Source organism: Brassica napus, chromosome C1 (assembly GCF_020379485.1).
Source record: "Brassica napus cultivar Da-Ae chromosome C1, Da-Ae, whole genome shotgun sequence".
In the NCBI taxonomy this organism is placed as follows: Eukaryota; Viridiplantae; Streptophyta; class Magnoliopsida; order Brassicales; family Brassicaceae; genus Brassica; species Brassica napus.
Window position 1 is genome coordinate 13,592,938 of NC_063444.1, and position 16,447 is coordinate 13,609,384.

The following is a 16,447-nucleotide window of genomic DNA, read 5'->3' on the forward strand; positions in this document are numbered from 1 at the left end:
TTTGATAAAACATGTCTTTCAATGGTGAAATATTTTTGTGAGAGAGCACCAGAACGAGTCAGCTCTGGTGGTAAAGAGGTTGCGGCCGTAATTTCCGCCACCCGGGTTCGATATGCGCTGGGAGGGACTATTTACATTGTTTGGGTTCCCGGCAAAGAGGTGAAAACACCTTACCAAAAAAAAATATTTTTGTGAGACAAGAGTACAAGACTATAAGACTTTATAAAAGACAGATTGTTTTCTATCGAGTTCGTAGATGGTGGAACGTGTGCTCGAATTTTGCTCAAAGTCAACATCTTACTTAGGTGGGTTATTCATTGTCTTTACGCCCTGTGTGTACTGGTATCATACTATCATTCCTCGTGCGTTTATGTTCTATATATACACTTACAATGTTTTAGAGATTCAGACACAGTCAATTGTCCGGCTTTCTCAGTGTTTCAGTTGTTAATAGATTATCATCTAAAAATAATCCTTCACCTTCCCGGTCAATGATTTTGGCAGATCAATCATCATGTGTATATGGTGGATTCGTGAAGGTTCTAAACAAGTATAATTGTAATAACATACATATCAACCAATTACTTTGAATCATCTACTATTTTTTGTGTTTGTTCCTGTGATCTGGTTATATATACTGCTGTAATTTTCTTTACATGTTTCTGATTATATATCAAGATTTTAACTACTATTGACGAGTAAGAGAGGACTGGAAGAAAGAGAAGAAGATCAAGTCCTTGTGTAAAAATGATCTTCTAATTATACCTAACTGTAGATTACACTTTATCTTGTCTATACATGCATGTGTTTCATTCGCCAGCTAGCAAGCTAACCGTTAACCCTAACAAATCCTAGTCGACCATTAGCATACTCATATAATACAAGATTCAAAAAATTCGAAACATTAAAATATATGTCATAAGAATCCAATCAGGATCATGCGTCCATTTCAATCAAACATTTTTTATATACAAAATTTTGTTTTGTAATTCTCTTAAAAGAATGGGGTGAGCTGGAGAAGAAGACAAAGCAGAGGAAAGCTAATCCATTAAGTGAATGGATTTGAATAGATAGAGCAACATGGATCCGCCTTACTTTGAATCATTGAAATGGTATTGCCTTTTGCTTCTTTCCAAATTTTTTTTTGTCTGCCTTTGCCTTTATTTTGTTTTTCTCAATTTTTGTTTATGGAGAAACTTCTATTGAGTAGCGTTACGTTCTTCTTAAATCTTGGGAGTTTATACAGATTAACCTAACATGTTAATGTAACATGTTCAGAAAAACTTGTATTATGATTCTTTACAAAATAACCTAACCATCCAGAGTTAAGAAAAGTTTGTAAATAAATTTTTAAAAAAGTCTGTAAATACCAAATTTTACCATGTAACATCTGTCTGGTTAAATATCTGTCCGGTAAGCAAGTTGACTTTGGTCAATTTTGATATCTTCTAGAGTGATCACATCTAATGTACCTAATTTGAAATTCATACGAGAGGTACATCTCTTAGATATATTTCCAATAACTTTTTAAAAGATCATATGGTGAGAAAATTGAAATCATTGTCGAGATTTCCTATGCTCATAGTTATGTCTATCGACGTCTTAATCTCTTTTTCGCGTTGTTTTCATACCCCTTCTCTTTCTTCAAATGATCATCGGACTAAGAGGAATTTATGGAAAAGTATGATGGTAATGCATGTAATTCCCTAAAAGGCTAAGAACATGTGGATCTATCCAAAATTGTTATATCAATAAACACATGTAAAAGCTGGTCAAAATTGTTTTGGAGGCGACCACTCGATGAATAGTGTTTATTTCTTAAGGATCCAACCACACAAACAATCTTACACATGTTAATATGTGTATTAGAGTCTAATCACTGTAAACTAGAATATTTAGTGTTTTTCTGCGTATACTATTTTATTAAATAGATGAAAGTAAATAAATGCGATTACTTTAAACTACATATTAGAGAACGCAAACCATCTATCACTTCGACGTCTTAATTATGGTTGTGTGAAAGAAATAATTTTTAGTTAGGTTATGGTGGCCCATATGTTTTGTTTTTTCTGATGAAGCTCCAAGATGATGTATGATGCACATAGTTACTCTTTAACCTTAATTTGTTTTTGTTTGTCGTAGACATTTGAAATTTCACTATTTTGTATTAATTCTCCTATACTCGTCCCCAAACATGCTAACTTCTTGATTTGTTAAATAGTTGTATGTAATCAATAACGGATTATAAATGAAGTACTAAGGGTGTTATTGATCTATTACCATATACATGAAATATAAAGAACATAGTAACTAACAAGACAAAGACATATATATATATATATATTGCTTTTACTTATTGGATGGGTTTGTTGGTGAGCCAATCTGTGAAAGCCTGGAGAGTGTTCATGTCTGCTCTATAATGTTTCTGAGTGAACTCAAGCAACATAGACCAAGTGAAGTCAGGGTATCTCCTTGGTGTGTTGCTGTCCAAAAGCTCTCTTGGTGGCTTCACTACTCTGTCCTTTTTTGGACACAAGAAGAACGCAAGTGATTTCCTCTCGCTCTTGCTGTTCACCACCGCCCGGTGCAAGCAGCTTTTGTATCTATTGTTTGATAGAGCCTACAAAAACCAGATTAAGCCCGGTTTAATATATTTCTAAGTTCTAACCAAGAAAAGGGAATTTTCTTTAGATGTTTACCATGAAAGTATCACCGATATTGACCACAAAGGCCTTGGGGTTAGGACTGATGGAGCGCCACTGATTATCGACAAAGACTTGAAGGCCATGAACATGGTCTTGGTGAAGGATGGTAAGAGAAGTAGGATCACAATGAGGTCCTGTTCCAAATGTAAGATCTGGTTTTTGACATGGAGGGTAGTAATTTAGTCTCATTATGGAATCATTTTCTTCAAAAAAAGATTTGAAGTAGTCTCCGGATACGCCTAAACTTATCCCTAGAAGCTCCATGATCTTCAGTGACAGAGAACTCATTGCTTCACAGTACTCTTGATACACTTTCCTGCAAACCACAAACCAACAGTAACATAAGTCTTCTAATGTTACAATTCAGTGGTTGTACCAGTCCGGAATAGAATAAACCGGTTCTTGCTCTGTTTGTTTTTTCTTCTTTTAACTTTCTTTTAAAGGACAAAAAGCAAGAGGAGGAAAGGACAAAAGACATGTTAAAGATTTGATTTTTTTTTTTTTTTTAATTTCTTATAGTTTATTGCTCTGTTTTAACGTTTACCCAAATGGCTCAAACTCATGTCCCAACGCATCGCAGAAGTAATCTTGAACGTTTTTTGGGCGGCTCTTGTCGTCGCAAAACTGGAAAGAAAGGGTTTCCTTCCACGGAAGCTTGGTGGAGAAACGGCCAGCGAAACTGCTTGCGTAGCCACAACTCTGGCCTGCTTTTCTCTGAATCCTCTGTTTCTCAGAGAGAGGCATGTCGAAAAAGCGGGACATGTATTCATGAGCGTCAGATATAAGCTGCTCGCTGATGCCGTGATTGACCACGAGGAAGAAACCGTGCTTGTTACAGGCGTCGGAGATGAGCCTGGAAGCATCTAACGTGGAGTGGCTATGGGCGAGGAAGTTTTGGAGATCGATGAGGGGAACGTCAAGCTCGGGAGCTTCGAGGCAAGGCTTCTCATCGTCAGGCCAAATGAACTGGCTTGGGATAGTGGCTTGGAGGTTAAGCATTGAAGGATTGAAGACAAGTGGCGTCACAAGGTCTAGTTTTGGTGTGTGTTCTTCCTCAGGGGATGTTATTACGCAATTCGCCGCCATTTTCTGATGTTTCACGCCTTCGCTTCTTCTTGGTATTATGTTGTTGTTGGTATGTTGAGTATTGCGAGGGGATACGGGAACCAAGAAGGGTCGGTTCAGTCTTTATATATATAGAGTTGATTACACTAGGAAACTTTTTGATTTTCTAATACAGCTAGAGACACTTCTTACATGTTACACATTTTGTTGTGGGCCAGTTGTGGACAATTTTGCCCTTAATAGAAAAGACAGTTGTGGATGGGTGATTTGTGGACGAGTGATTTGTGGACGAGTGATGTGTAGTTGGGTGATTTGTGGACGGGTGATGTGTGGATGAGTGATGAGTAATGTGTGGATATGTGATATTAATGTGTTTATAGTAGATAAGTGGACTAACTCTCTGTTTTGATTCCATAAAACTATACAACAATACGTGGACATAGACTCTTGTTACTAAAATTATACCATAAAACGTGGATACGAACTGTTATCTCCAATACAAACACTTGCTTTCTTCAGCTCAATTGATAAATTATCTGCAGTTAAACTTCAATCAAGATGAGAAAGAGATGATATTGTGAGTATGAGCGGAGAGAAAAATCGAAGAAGCGTTTACCTTTTGTCGGAGAGTAATAGATCTTGAATGTCAGAGATTTCTGATCTAAGGAATTTGCGCTTTGTCATGATGTGGATGGATGTAATTTTGATTAGAATTGAATTTAGATCCCGAGATGATGAATGAAATCGAATGAATATTGTTCATGTCCACAACTAGTTTATAATTCTGTTAAGATGTTCATGTCCACAACTAATTTATAATTCTGTTATCCACGCTTTCGTGTCCATGTCCACATTTTGTTTACACTTTAATATATATAATATATGTATGAACATGGATCTTAAAAGATAGAGAATTTTATATATAGTTTATTATGACAATTATTTTTGTTTAATATATTTTAGAACTTGAGATAAAAGTAAATAAATACACAAAGTAGAATAAGAAAAATAATAAAATGAAATAAGAAGATGAGAGAGATTCTCTTTACTTTAGGGTCATAAGAAATTTTTTGACAAAAGAAAGTGTGTCTCAAGTGATAAGTGTCTTGTAGTGTAATTTGAATGTGAGAAAGTGCATCTACATTTAAAAAAGAGAAAATTGGAAAAATAGGACACTTTGAACTTTTATTTGTCACAATAGGATTTCTGATATTTTGGGCAATTCTGGACATATTTTACCTTTTTTTATGGAAAAAATAGTAAACTGAATTTTAAAAATGTTAAAAAATATCAAAACTATTGGAAACATAAGTATGACAATATATATGTTTAAATTGTTTTTTTTAAATGAATCATATTTTATTTCATCTTCTAGCTACAGTTACAATACTCATTCTAGTCATCTACTTAGTCTAGAAATCGGCTACCAATGTTTATACATAGATATATCTTTGGTATACAACGTAACCTATCTTTTCTTATATATTCTAACCAAAGCTAGGTTACGTTACGTTATAATCAAGAAAAATGTCTTTCTTATACCTTTAGCTTGATAACGACATATAGCCACAATGCGTTGATATACCCTATCTATATTTGGAGCCATGATATGGTATGTCTTTTACCTTATGTGGCGCCTAGGGAAGAATATGTTTCACATCTACTCTACTGTATTCTGACTTACATAGGTTATACATTCTACAGGAAATCCGAAAAATATGGAAACTTCCATAATCGATTAAAGATGTTTCCTAAATGTAAACTAAATCTTCCCTAAATATCTCCAAGAATATTTTCTTCCACGTTTTTCTCCTTCTCCCACGATCTTTTGTCGTCGTTCTTTGTGTTTCTCTCTTCTTCATCGACATAATCATCTCTCTTTTCTCTATCAATACAACATGGTTCTAATCTATGTCAAATCGGGTGAATGGATGTGTAGTCGCGGTGATGACTGGAGTTTCGTGGTAGACAAAGAAAGGCGTGGTCGAATGGTAACATTAGCAACTACTACGTTGAAGCAGCTCAAGATAACGGTGTGTGAGGATTATGGGGTGGACCATAATGCCATTAATGCCGAGTTCAGTTATTCGTTGTTGAATCAAAAAGGGAATCCTCCAATTATTATCACCAATGATCGGTAAGCATCTAATTTTGTGGGCTATGCAAAGAGGGAATCGTCTACTACCTTGTGTGTGATGTTCTCTGTTTCTGGTGTAAATCAAAAGGAACGAGTCAATATTGATTTGAATAAGGAGCCTTGTGATTCAAGTAATGTTGAGGATGAAGAAGTTCCTGAGATAAATCGAGTAGAGTTTGTCAAGCAGTCAAAGGAGTCTTTTGTTAAAAGAACGAATCATGTCGCTGCGGATGGTTGCGGTGCTTTAAGGAGTGAAAACATTGAACTTTGTCAAAACAATGGAGACAGTGATAAGGATGGTCGAGCTTGGAGAGGAGACTTCGTGAAGAAGGATCAAATTTTCACAAGTAAAGGGGTTCTGAAGGCAACAATGGAAATTTTGGAGATGGAGAATAATTTCGATTACACTGTTATCAAATCCACGAGAAAATGGTGGTATATTCGATGTAAAGATGCATTGTGCAACTGGACTGTGCGTGCAGAAGGAATAGATGGGTCTACATATTTCATGATCAACCAACGTGATGGAAGACATTCATGTGCTCCTTCAAAGAAAAGGAAATTCGGAAAAACAACATCTGCAAGAACAATTGGGACTCTGATACAACATCGATTTGATGATGCAAACGATGGCCCAAAACCGAATGACATCATTCAATTTATGAGAATGGAGCATAGTTGTGAGATTACTTATTGGCACGCTTGGGAAGCTCGTGAGTTTGCTATTGCAGCTGCTAAAGGTATACCAGATCGCAGTTACTCTAAAATACCAGCATATTTGTATATGATTAAAGAAGCAAATCCTGGTACGCATACTCACTACGAAACTAATGAGAAGGGAAGATTCATGTATCTATTTATGTCATTTGGGCAATCAGTTAGAGGATTCTACAATGCAATGTGAAGGGTGATTGTCGTTGACGGAACTTTTCTGAAAAATAAATACAAAGGGACACTTCTTGTTGCTACTGCTGTAGATGGTAACTCTAATTTGTATCCGATTGCATTTGGGGTTGTTGATTCAGAGAATGACGACAGACAGTTGAAAGTGGTTATTGCTGATTGTCAAGATCTAGCTTTTGTCTCAGATAGAAATGCGTCTATTTCTAAAGCTATTGGGACTGTCTACCCTCGATCAGCACATGGAATTTGCATTCATCACTTATTGACCAATGTGGTCTCATTTTTCAAGACAAAAGGATTGACTGCGTTGGTGGAAAAGGCTTCACGGGCATATAGGTACACTGAATTTCAAGAACGTATCACCGAAATTTTTGATATGAGTCCTGAGCTTGGAAGATATCTACGGGAGGCTGATGTGCGCAAATGGGCTCGTTCTCTCTTCCCTGGCTCCAGTTATGACATTAGGACCACGAACCCTGCAGAGTCTATAAATTCAGTTCTTAGAATACCTAGAGAATATCCGGTTATTCCTTTGCTTGATAGTATAAGAGAACTGTTGACTCGATGGTTCTATGAGCGTCGCTTGTTAAGCTCAAAGCATGTAGATCCTTTAACCGCTAAGGTGGAGAGAAAGATTGATAGGAGAATTGTGAAGGCAAAAGGATTCCAGGTTTACAAGGTTGACAACTTCAGATCGGTTGTAAAAGGAGACATATATGATTGTCATGTTGATTTGGAAAGAAGAACATGCACATGTGGTAAGTATGATATAGGAAAAATTCCTTGCCGACACGCCATTCCTGCAATTTATTCACGAGGTATGGAAGTATAAACACATGAATACTTGAGAATTATTTATTTTCGGGATTTTCATCATATAGACTTCATATTGATCAAGTTTTTTTTGAGATTGACAGGTATGGAAGTGCACAGATTCACTGACGCCTTATACAGCACTGCAGCGTGGAGAACCGCCTATGCAGATTCCATTAATCCAATAGCAGTTCTAGAGTCTGAATGGAATGTCCCTGCTGAGGTTAAACTTGCAAAGGTTTTACCACCAAAGACAAGAAAGAGTGCTGGTCGACCAGTAAAGAGAAGGTATGAATCAGTAGAAGACAAGATCGCATCTTCTCAAGGATCAAGGAAGAATAAAAAGCATAAGTGCAGCCGTTGTGGAACTGAAGGACACAAGAGAGGAACATGCGATTTACCCATCTAGTTTGTTATGTGTCTGCATCTGTCTCTGTTTTTTTTCTTATTGCTTTTGAAACTATTTGATCTTCTGTTTAAGAACCTATTTGACAATTTGGTATTTGCTAAACTATAGAGACAAATCGATTTATTCTAGTAACAACCAAAGTATTTGCAAAATAATTCGTTTCAGTAGATGATGATCACCTCGAAATAACAAGAAACATGGTCTTAACTTCTTTGAAAAAAAGAAACAACAAGTTGAGGAAGCACATAAAAGTAGTTGTGCGCGAAGTCGCTGCCTTTGTTGAACATCATGCATAGATATGGTACAAGAAGACCATCACCAAACAACACACAAACAAAGCTTTTATGCCCCTTAGTTCCCTAATGCATTCCGAGGTCTTCTCTTCGTAATGGCACATTGCATCTTCCATCTCTTGAATTCTACTCTCATGGCGTGTCATCATGGCCTCACCAGCTCTCACTGATTTCTGAAACTCGGAATTGTCAACGAGTAACACGTCAAACAGGTCTTGGAAGTCTTCAATCTCCTCAACAACTGACTTGTCAGTCCATTTGAACAAGTGGGTTTTGTCCTTCATCAGTAACATCCAATACACAATTAGATTGACTAATTCTACTCTCATCGGACAACAAGGAGACAGTTATATGATAACACGACTAACCTTCTGAGATCCCAAAGGACAACAATGAAATAATCTTCCCGGATTTTGAATTGTTTTTGAAGTGAAACGATTCACTGCCTCACCGCAATTGCATCTTGTGGGAATTCCCCGTTGTTTCGCGAGGCGATCTCTTGTAGTGGATGAAGAATTTACTGAAGACATGAGGGAGTCGATCTCCAACTTTTCGCCGCTGCAATCTCTCTGTCGAGGAAGAATGAGGAAGAAAAGTGATTAGGTCAAAAAAATAACCAAAACTACGTCGTTTCATACTCCCATAACGCGTATTCTAGCTAAGGCAGAGCAGAAAAAAGTCACTAAATTTATCGATAACACCACAAGAACTTTGTCTTTGAACCCTCTAAATTAGTGTTTAAACATCTATCAAACATAGTGGACGGACGTACTTAGATAGTGACCAATGTACAATAATCAATAAATAGGTGTGTGTTTGAGGCGTTGGATTAATTTGTACTTTGGTTTTAGTTAAGGGTTTGGTTAGAGTATGTCTACGGTTATGGTTTTAGAGTTTGTTTAGGGTTAAGGGTTTGACTATGAATTACGGATTTAGGGTTTGTTTAGGGTATGATTAAGAATCATTATTGTATTATGGTTTTAGGGTTTGGTTAGGGTATGTCTATGGTTATGGTTTTAGTTAAGGGTTTGTTTAGGGTTTGGGTCCTCAGGTTTTATGATTTTGTAGCACACAATTCTTTATAGGGTTGTTTCATAATTTATACAAAATCAAATCTAGAGTTGTTTCTTAATTCAAATCAAATACCAAAGCCAAAGTTGTTTTCTAATTCTAACAAACCAAACTACTAAAATCACAGTTAATCAATCATCCTCGAGGTCAAAGACCTCAGACCTCTCCCATGGTGAAGGCACATATCGTGTCATAACCTCAGCAAAGATGGGGTCGTGTGCAGCCTCCCATAAGTCCACTCCAATCTTCTGTCTACAACCCATAATGATTTCATCATCCACTAAACTGACGTCAAGACCAAGCAGCGAGCATTCCAAGTGCTTCAGAGCGTATGCACCGCAATCACAACAACTTTTGTTCAATCTCAACTTCATAGGCACATCCACGATAGAATATGATGAGAGGAGTAGCTGCTTCTGTCTTTCTTGTGGTGCAACGGACTTCACTATCCTAGGAATGATAGCAGCAAACTTCTCAACGTACTGTCTGTTCTTTCCCCGACCGCAATCAAAGACTTCCACTTTTCTTTCAATGATGTTTACACAGACACCAACCCAGTGATTACCTGCGTTCGAGTCCACAAAAATATGTAAACGAAGAAATGTATACTAGGATGTAAAAAGAACTGAATGGTTACCATTTACAAACAGAGGAAAGTAGAGTCGATCAACATCAACACCCCAAACTAGATCAGTCTGCCCATGAGATGGAAGCTCTCCTCTGCCGTACCCAAGAAGGAAATCAGGCAATTGATAGGCTTTTTTGTTTGGTAAAAACTTCTTGTATGCAGCGTCTACTTGGAGGCAAAACATAGCACTCATGAAAGCAACACGGCGAGGGGCCAACGATTCAATGTAGTGTTCACACGCCATATAAACATAACCGCATCCATCTCCTAAAAATTTACAATGAAAGTTAAGTAATATAGCATATAAGAAGTATTAGGAAGATAAATTCACTAAAGGTTAGTACAAGATTCATTACCTCGTTTCCAAGCCATTTTCCAGCACTTACTACTCTTGTAGCTACAGACAAATTAAAGCATGTAGGACCAATTGTTAAAGGTATAGGCTTTAATGCCCATTCCGTGAATCCTTTCCATGACTCTTCGGAGATATAATAAAGTGACGCCTGCGGAGAAGCATCTTCTGGCAATGGTGAATCGCTAAGCTGAAGTCCATGACCTTTTCTTTTGCACCATTTCTCCCACTGTGACGGCGGTGGAGCTGTATTCATCTCTGTCTTTTCTTTCTTTACTGGATTATCCACTGAACCTCGGACCGAAGTCATTGGAGTCCACCAGTCTTCTTCTTTTTTGTCCTGAGATGGATCAAAGCCTGGCACATACGACGTCTGAGAAAGCCCTTCAACCCCTTGCGTACCTATCCCGCGACCCATATCATCTGCTTCACTATAATTCACATCGAATGTAGTCTCGGAACCATCCTGTTATGTCACGACAAATAAGCAATAATTGAGACACCAAAATACATTATCATTACATAATTATTTTACATAAAAGTTCCAGACCATTACATAAGTTCAAACAAGACACTTACAAACCAAGGACACTTACACACCAAGCACACATACAAACCGAGACCTTATAAAGTACAACAAAATTCAGGCCGATAACTTAGATGCCAATAAAACAAACAGACACGCAAACCACGAACTTAAACAAGACAAAATAACATTGAAGAGGATGGTGAAGACTAGTGTTTGTTTACCCCGCGTGTGGACCTCCTCAACGGTGCCTGGCTCGTCGATGGCTTTGTCGGTGAAGGCTCTCCAAGCTCAACTTCAACGCTGGCTTCCTTACGTGATTGTTTAAGCTCTGTCCGCATCTGCTCAAATGTCTCGGCCATCTGTTTCTGTATCCTTTGTTCCATTCCAGAGAAGTTGTGCTCAAACAACTGTGTCATAAAAGCCTTCATGTCTTCATTAAAAGGAGCTTGCTTTGCACCACTTGCGAGAACCTTATGCTTTCTCTTCTCCATACCACGATCGGGAAGCCTCTTTTTACCCCTCTTTGATCTAGAACCAACGTTTTTTGATCCTTTCGGAGTCTGAAAGTCGTCATCACTCTCGGCTGCTTCAACATTCACGCTTGCTTCATCATTCACAGCTGATTCGTCATCGAGAGATAAAGAAATCACTTCATTTTCTTCAGTTTCCCAAACATGCTCACTAAAATCATGCCCCTTCTTTATCATCTCCATCAGAACATTGATTCTATCATCCTCCACATCATCATCTCTGCGAAACGCCTGAGCTTTGACAACATCATAATTTCCTGTCCATGAGATGTATGGGTAGATGTCATCCTACACAAGAAAGGGAAATACAGTTAGATACTAAATACTCATTTCAAACCGGAAGGAATCGTCATAAATAGATAAAATTACCTTGGGTGTAATAATCTCCTCCAAGCGAATGATCTCCTCATATGACACCTTCGCAGCTCCCATCCAGTTTATGCATCTAGGACCGTCCTTGAAACCCTTATCCAGCTTTTTTCCACAAAGCTTCCCAATTTTTGGTACCGCTTCCATTGCCCAAATCTGCAAGGCGTATGAGAAGCCATCCAAGACATAGCTAGTGGTCTTTTCCTTCAGTTGGGAACGATTTTTGGCTATTGATTTGCAGAGAAGGTCATAAGCAGCAACTCCCCAAGGATACCTTCGAACTCTGTCAAGATCCATGACCACCGCGATGTACTTCAGGGGGATATTAGCCTTCTCATCTCTCGCCAATACCACACAAAGAATGATCGCCAAGTAGACAAGACGTATGCGATCTGCATTCCTCCACTTCTTTACAGCTTCCTTGTCCTTAGTCCACAGGTTGAAGAGTGTAATTGTTCCATCTTTTCTCCTCAAAACCTTGCTCCAGAAACCACCATCATATTTCCACTCTTCAAACTCCTCAAGCGAGATATGAGTATCGCATTCAAACCCGGTTACGGCGTGGAACTCTTGCAATGAGAATCGAAGCGGTCTCCTCGCAAAGACAAACCATAGCTCGTGCTGTAAGAAAGTCACCAGCTCCCTACACAAGAAGCTGTGTATCACCCTGGTAGAGTATCCAAGACCATTCTCATGGAGCTTAAAAATCTGATGAAAAACAGAGTCTTTCTTCACGACATCCAACTCCTTTGGCAGCCACGCTTAGAACTTTCGGATTATGTAGTCGATCCTGCAGTTGTTGTTGATCTGAGTAACTCGGGGCTCCTCGCCCTCCTTAAAAAGCCTCTTCGGCAGCTCCTCAGACATAGCTACAAACCGTGACAAAATTGTTAGTTCAACATGTAAAGGTTTCAATATCATCACACAAATAATGATGTATAAGATGTTTAACCAATCCGTGAAACAAAATTAGTTTAAGAAACACGCCAAATCGTTTTAAAAAAAATCGAGCTTTAATGGAAGAACACTTCGATTTCGTTTAATATGAGAATCTATAGATGTAATCCAATACCTTATGTGAAGAATTGTGAGATTGAGAAGCGAAATTGATGGAAGAACACTTCAAAAATCGATTTGACTCAACGAAGAGGAAGAACGATTCGCAGCCGTTGTGTCTTCAGTGAGATCGAAAAGGATGGTGACGGAGACGAGAGTAGAGACCACGGACTGATGAAACACCGACGAAGAACAGAGCTTCTCACCGTTGAACCCTAAATCGCCGTGGGAGAGCGACGACTCTACGACGGAGAAGACAAGGAGAAAGAGGAATTAGGTTTGCGGCATCTCGCGTCTCCCTTTTTCCCATTTAGTGTTTTTTTTTTAATTTTTATAGATTTTAATTTTAACATTAAAACGACTTTTTTTAAAAAAAAAATTTATAGATTTTAATTTTAACATTAAAACGAAAATTATTATAATTTATAATTTAAATTCAACATAATTGGTAAATTAAGGGTACTTTGGTATTTTACAAGATCTAAAATCCTATTTTCCTAAAATATCTTCTAGAAATCCTAATGTGACAAATCCAAGTTCAAAGTGTCCTATTTATCCAATTTTCCCTATAAAAAATTCTTTTATATAGCATTTAAGCTGTCTAGTGTTGTCCACTGTTTTAATTTTCATTTTATATAGTACGTTTTTTTCAATTAAAGACTTTCTACCAGATGTGATATTCCAAAATAAAATTATTATTTTTTGATAAAATGTGAAATTTATTGATCAGACTAGAAAGAGTAGAGTTTTACAAGCTTTATGGTAAACTATAGGAAAGGATATACATATGGAGAAGAAATTATCTAGGCTGTAACTTCAAACCAACGTCGCATCAATCCTTCAAGCTTTTGGCCAGCCTTGTGTCGAAGCGAAGTAATCCTGTTCCTTACCGTTTTATCAATGATCCTAATCAGTTGGTATGCTGTCCGGAAACAAGTGCGATGCCTTCTCCCATTCCTTTCCTTCCACAAGAGATAGACGCATGTCTGGAACGCCATTTTTAGCAAAATCCTGTCCAAAAGGTGAAGTGAGTTGCCACTGACATACCGAAGCGTGGCCATCCAGTCTGGATCAGTCCTATTTCCGCTCAACCTGCTCACTAGCTTGTCCCACACTGTGAAAGAATAAGGACAAGCGAAGAAAAGATGATCACGGGTTTCATCCCTCTCACCACATAATACACAACCTTGTTGAATGCCCCAAACTCTCATTCTATCACCTGTGGACAATCTATTCTTTACCGCCAGCCACACTATAAACGAGAAGCGCGGAACTCCCTGCGTAAACCATATACCTTTGCTCCAAAATACATTTGTCTTTTTGTCTCTGATTTGCTCCCAAGTGCGTGACGAGGAGAAGTAAGGCTTGTAATTATCATCAGAGTGCTTCCTCAGCACGATGTCAGGTCCAAGTGATTCGTGTGGGAGCTGTGCACTACGAATGCGGTCAGTAAGTTCATGAAAGAAGCGCCTCCTGTGACCACGGATGTTCCAAAAGGAGTTCGTGACTGCATCCCGCACCCTGGCATGGCGAGCAATTCTTAAATGGCATGTGCCAATAGGGCCAGTGATATCAATTAAGTTCCAAAATAAAATTTAATAGACAAAGATAAGATATCTAGACTTTAATTAATTTCTTCAAATTTTCCTACACACATTAATTTATATTTGTATTTTATTGTAATATTCTCCAATGTTTTTATTATTTAGATTTTTTTTCTGATGAATGATGGTTTTACAAATAAAATTTTGAGCATTCGTTTAAAACATCTTATAAAACTAAGAAAAATCATCATTATGTGATGTTTTGCGTTAAACACACATATGTCATGGAAATATATATATATATTGTTTTAAAAGTGTCACTGGAAGTTATTAAAATATGTGGTGGTTAACTTTTTATAATATAATGCCTTCAGTCAAAAAAAAAACTTATTATAATATAAATTATATAAAACTATAATTTGAAATAATTTATCCAATTACAAAAATAACAGTAAAAATATAATTGGTTATACAATATTTAATAAATTTAAAGTTACATAAATATATTAAAATATATTATATTGTGAAACAATAAAATTTCCTAAAATATTTTACATGAAATGGATGGAGTATATCTAAAATTCACATTTCTTTTGATATAAACTATAAACCAAAGGTTCAAAACTTTTCCTAAGTGAAAAAATAACGATTGAATATTAGATCATATCGGGCCTTGATTAACTGTTTACACCCCTAGTCTTCTTCTTACAACTTAGCCAAATAAGACGACAAAATCGGGGTTCAGACACATTCAAGATTGTCTAATCTGTCTATCGGGAATTGGAGATTTGAAGTGATAAAATAAAGAAGATAATATTTGTAATAAGAAAGGGAAAATTAATAAAATAACCCCCAACTTTCGAAAACAAGCCAAAAAAAATATTCGACTCACAAACACGCCATTTTAACCTTCAACTTCTAGTCAAACATGAATAAATCTCATACTTTCGTTGACCAAGCCATTTCAATCTCGTCAAAAGTTAACCGTTAGTTATATTTAACGGTTGACTTTTAATGAGATCAAAATGGCTTGATCAACACAAATATAATATTTTTTGTTCCAATTTAAAAGTTGAGGATTAAAATTGCTCATTTAAAATATCTTAATTAAAAATTGTTGTTTTTCATTTTTTTTTGTGACAACAAAAATTGTAGTTTTTCTTATCGATTAGAATGACTAACTTAATAAAATATTCTCAAATAAGTTTAGATATAATATTTTTAAAATGAAACACTACAAATTGTTTAACAAAAAAAATAATTAAAAATACAATTATGATGTAAATTCAGATATAACATGAAATAATTAAGTGCTTATGTTCAAACCAATTTTAAGAATAAAAACATAAAAGTTAAAGGTAAAACCCTAAACACATTGTTTTTTTAAAGGCAACCCTAAACACGTTGTTGTTAAAAGCATGATCACATATACTCGAAAAAAGATGAAACAAGTGAAAAAGAGGAAGCTGATGTATAGAAACCGTTGTCGTAGTCAACCGAAGATCCCTTTCACGAACTTGCCTTCCGCCTTTCTCACTTGCTTCATCTTCTAATTATAACAAATTTTAGTTTATAATTCATTTTTTTAAATATTATAAATAAGCTTATTTGAACATATTTTATTAAGTTCGTGATTACAATCGATATGAAAACTATAATTTTATTGTAATAAAAAAACAACAATTCTTGATTAATAAAATTTTAAGTAAGCAATTTTAATCCTCAAATTTCAAATTGGAACAAAAATAAATCTCATACTTTCGTTGACCAATCCATTTTGATCTCATTAAAAGTCAACTGTTAAATATAACTAACAACACTAAACATTGACTTTTGACGAAACTGAAATGGTTTGGTCAATGAAAGTATGAAATTTATTCGTGTTTGACTAGAAGTTAGAAGGTTAAATGACGTGTTTATGAGTTGAAAATTTTTTTGACTTATTTTCAAAAGTTCAAAGTTATTTTGTCAATTTTTCCTAATAAGAATCTAGGGATCCTTTAGATGGGGGTCTGTTTTTATAGTTGTTAGGACAAAAGAGCT

The 16,447-nt window shown here is 36.5% G+C and overlaps 2 protein-coding genes across 2 annotated transcripts; both read right to left on the minus strand.

Annotated features, from left to right (window-relative positions):
* Positions 1-2,242: 2,242 nt before the first annotated feature.
* On the minus strand, positions 2,243-4,862 carry LOC106442380 (gibberellin 20 oxidase 1-like). The gene is made up of 3 exons (XM_048744191.1): positions 3,250-4,862; positions 2,700-3,021; positions 2,243-2,620 (listed from the first exon to the last, which is right to left on the minus strand). The coding sequence occupies exons 1-3, from the start codon at positions 3,789-3,791 to the stop codon at positions 2,354-2,356; spliced, it is 1,131 nt and encodes a 376-aa protein (XP_048600148.1). The 5' UTR covers positions 3,792-4,862; the 3' UTR covers positions 2,243-2,353.
* Positions 4,863-10,244: 5,382 nt separating this feature from the next.
* LOC106354934 lies at positions 10,245-14,071 on the minus strand. The gene is made up of 4 exons (XM_048743686.1): positions 13,687-14,071; positions 12,574-12,673; positions 11,805-12,471; positions 10,245-11,723 (listed from the first exon to the last, which is right to left on the minus strand). Exons 1-4 carry the CDS (start codon positions 14,069-14,071, stop codon positions 11,112-11,114), a joined length of 1,764 nt encoding a protein of 587 aa, XP_048599643.1. The 3' UTR covers positions 10,245-11,111.
* Positions 14,072-16,447: the final 2,376 nt, after the last annotated feature.

Coding starts and splice junctions, on each gene's coding strand:
- LOC106442380 (XM_048744191.1), bottom strand. CDS start 3,791: ATGGCGGCGAATTGCGTAATAACATCCCCTGAGGAAGAACACACACCA. Junction 3,022..3,249: donor CATGAGTTTGAGCCATTTGG/GTAAACGTTAAA, acceptor TGTGGTTTGCAG/GAAAGTGTATCAAGAGTACT. Junction 2,621..2,699: donor ATATCGGTGATACTTTCATG/GTAAACATCTAA, acceptor TGGTTTTTGTAG/GCTCTATCAAACAATAGATA.
- LOC106354934 (XM_048743686.1), bottom strand. CDS start 14,071: ATGAGAGTTTGGGGCATTCAACAAGGTTGTGTATTATGTGGTGAGAGG. Junction 12,674..13,686: donor GCTTGAAGGATTGATGCGAC/GTTGGTTTGAAG, acceptor CACGGTTTGTAG/CTATGTCTGAGGAGCTGCCG. Junction 12,472..12,573: donor ATCGACTACATAATCCGAAA/GTTCTAAGCGTG, acceptor ATACTCTACCAG/GGTGATACACAGCTTCTTGT.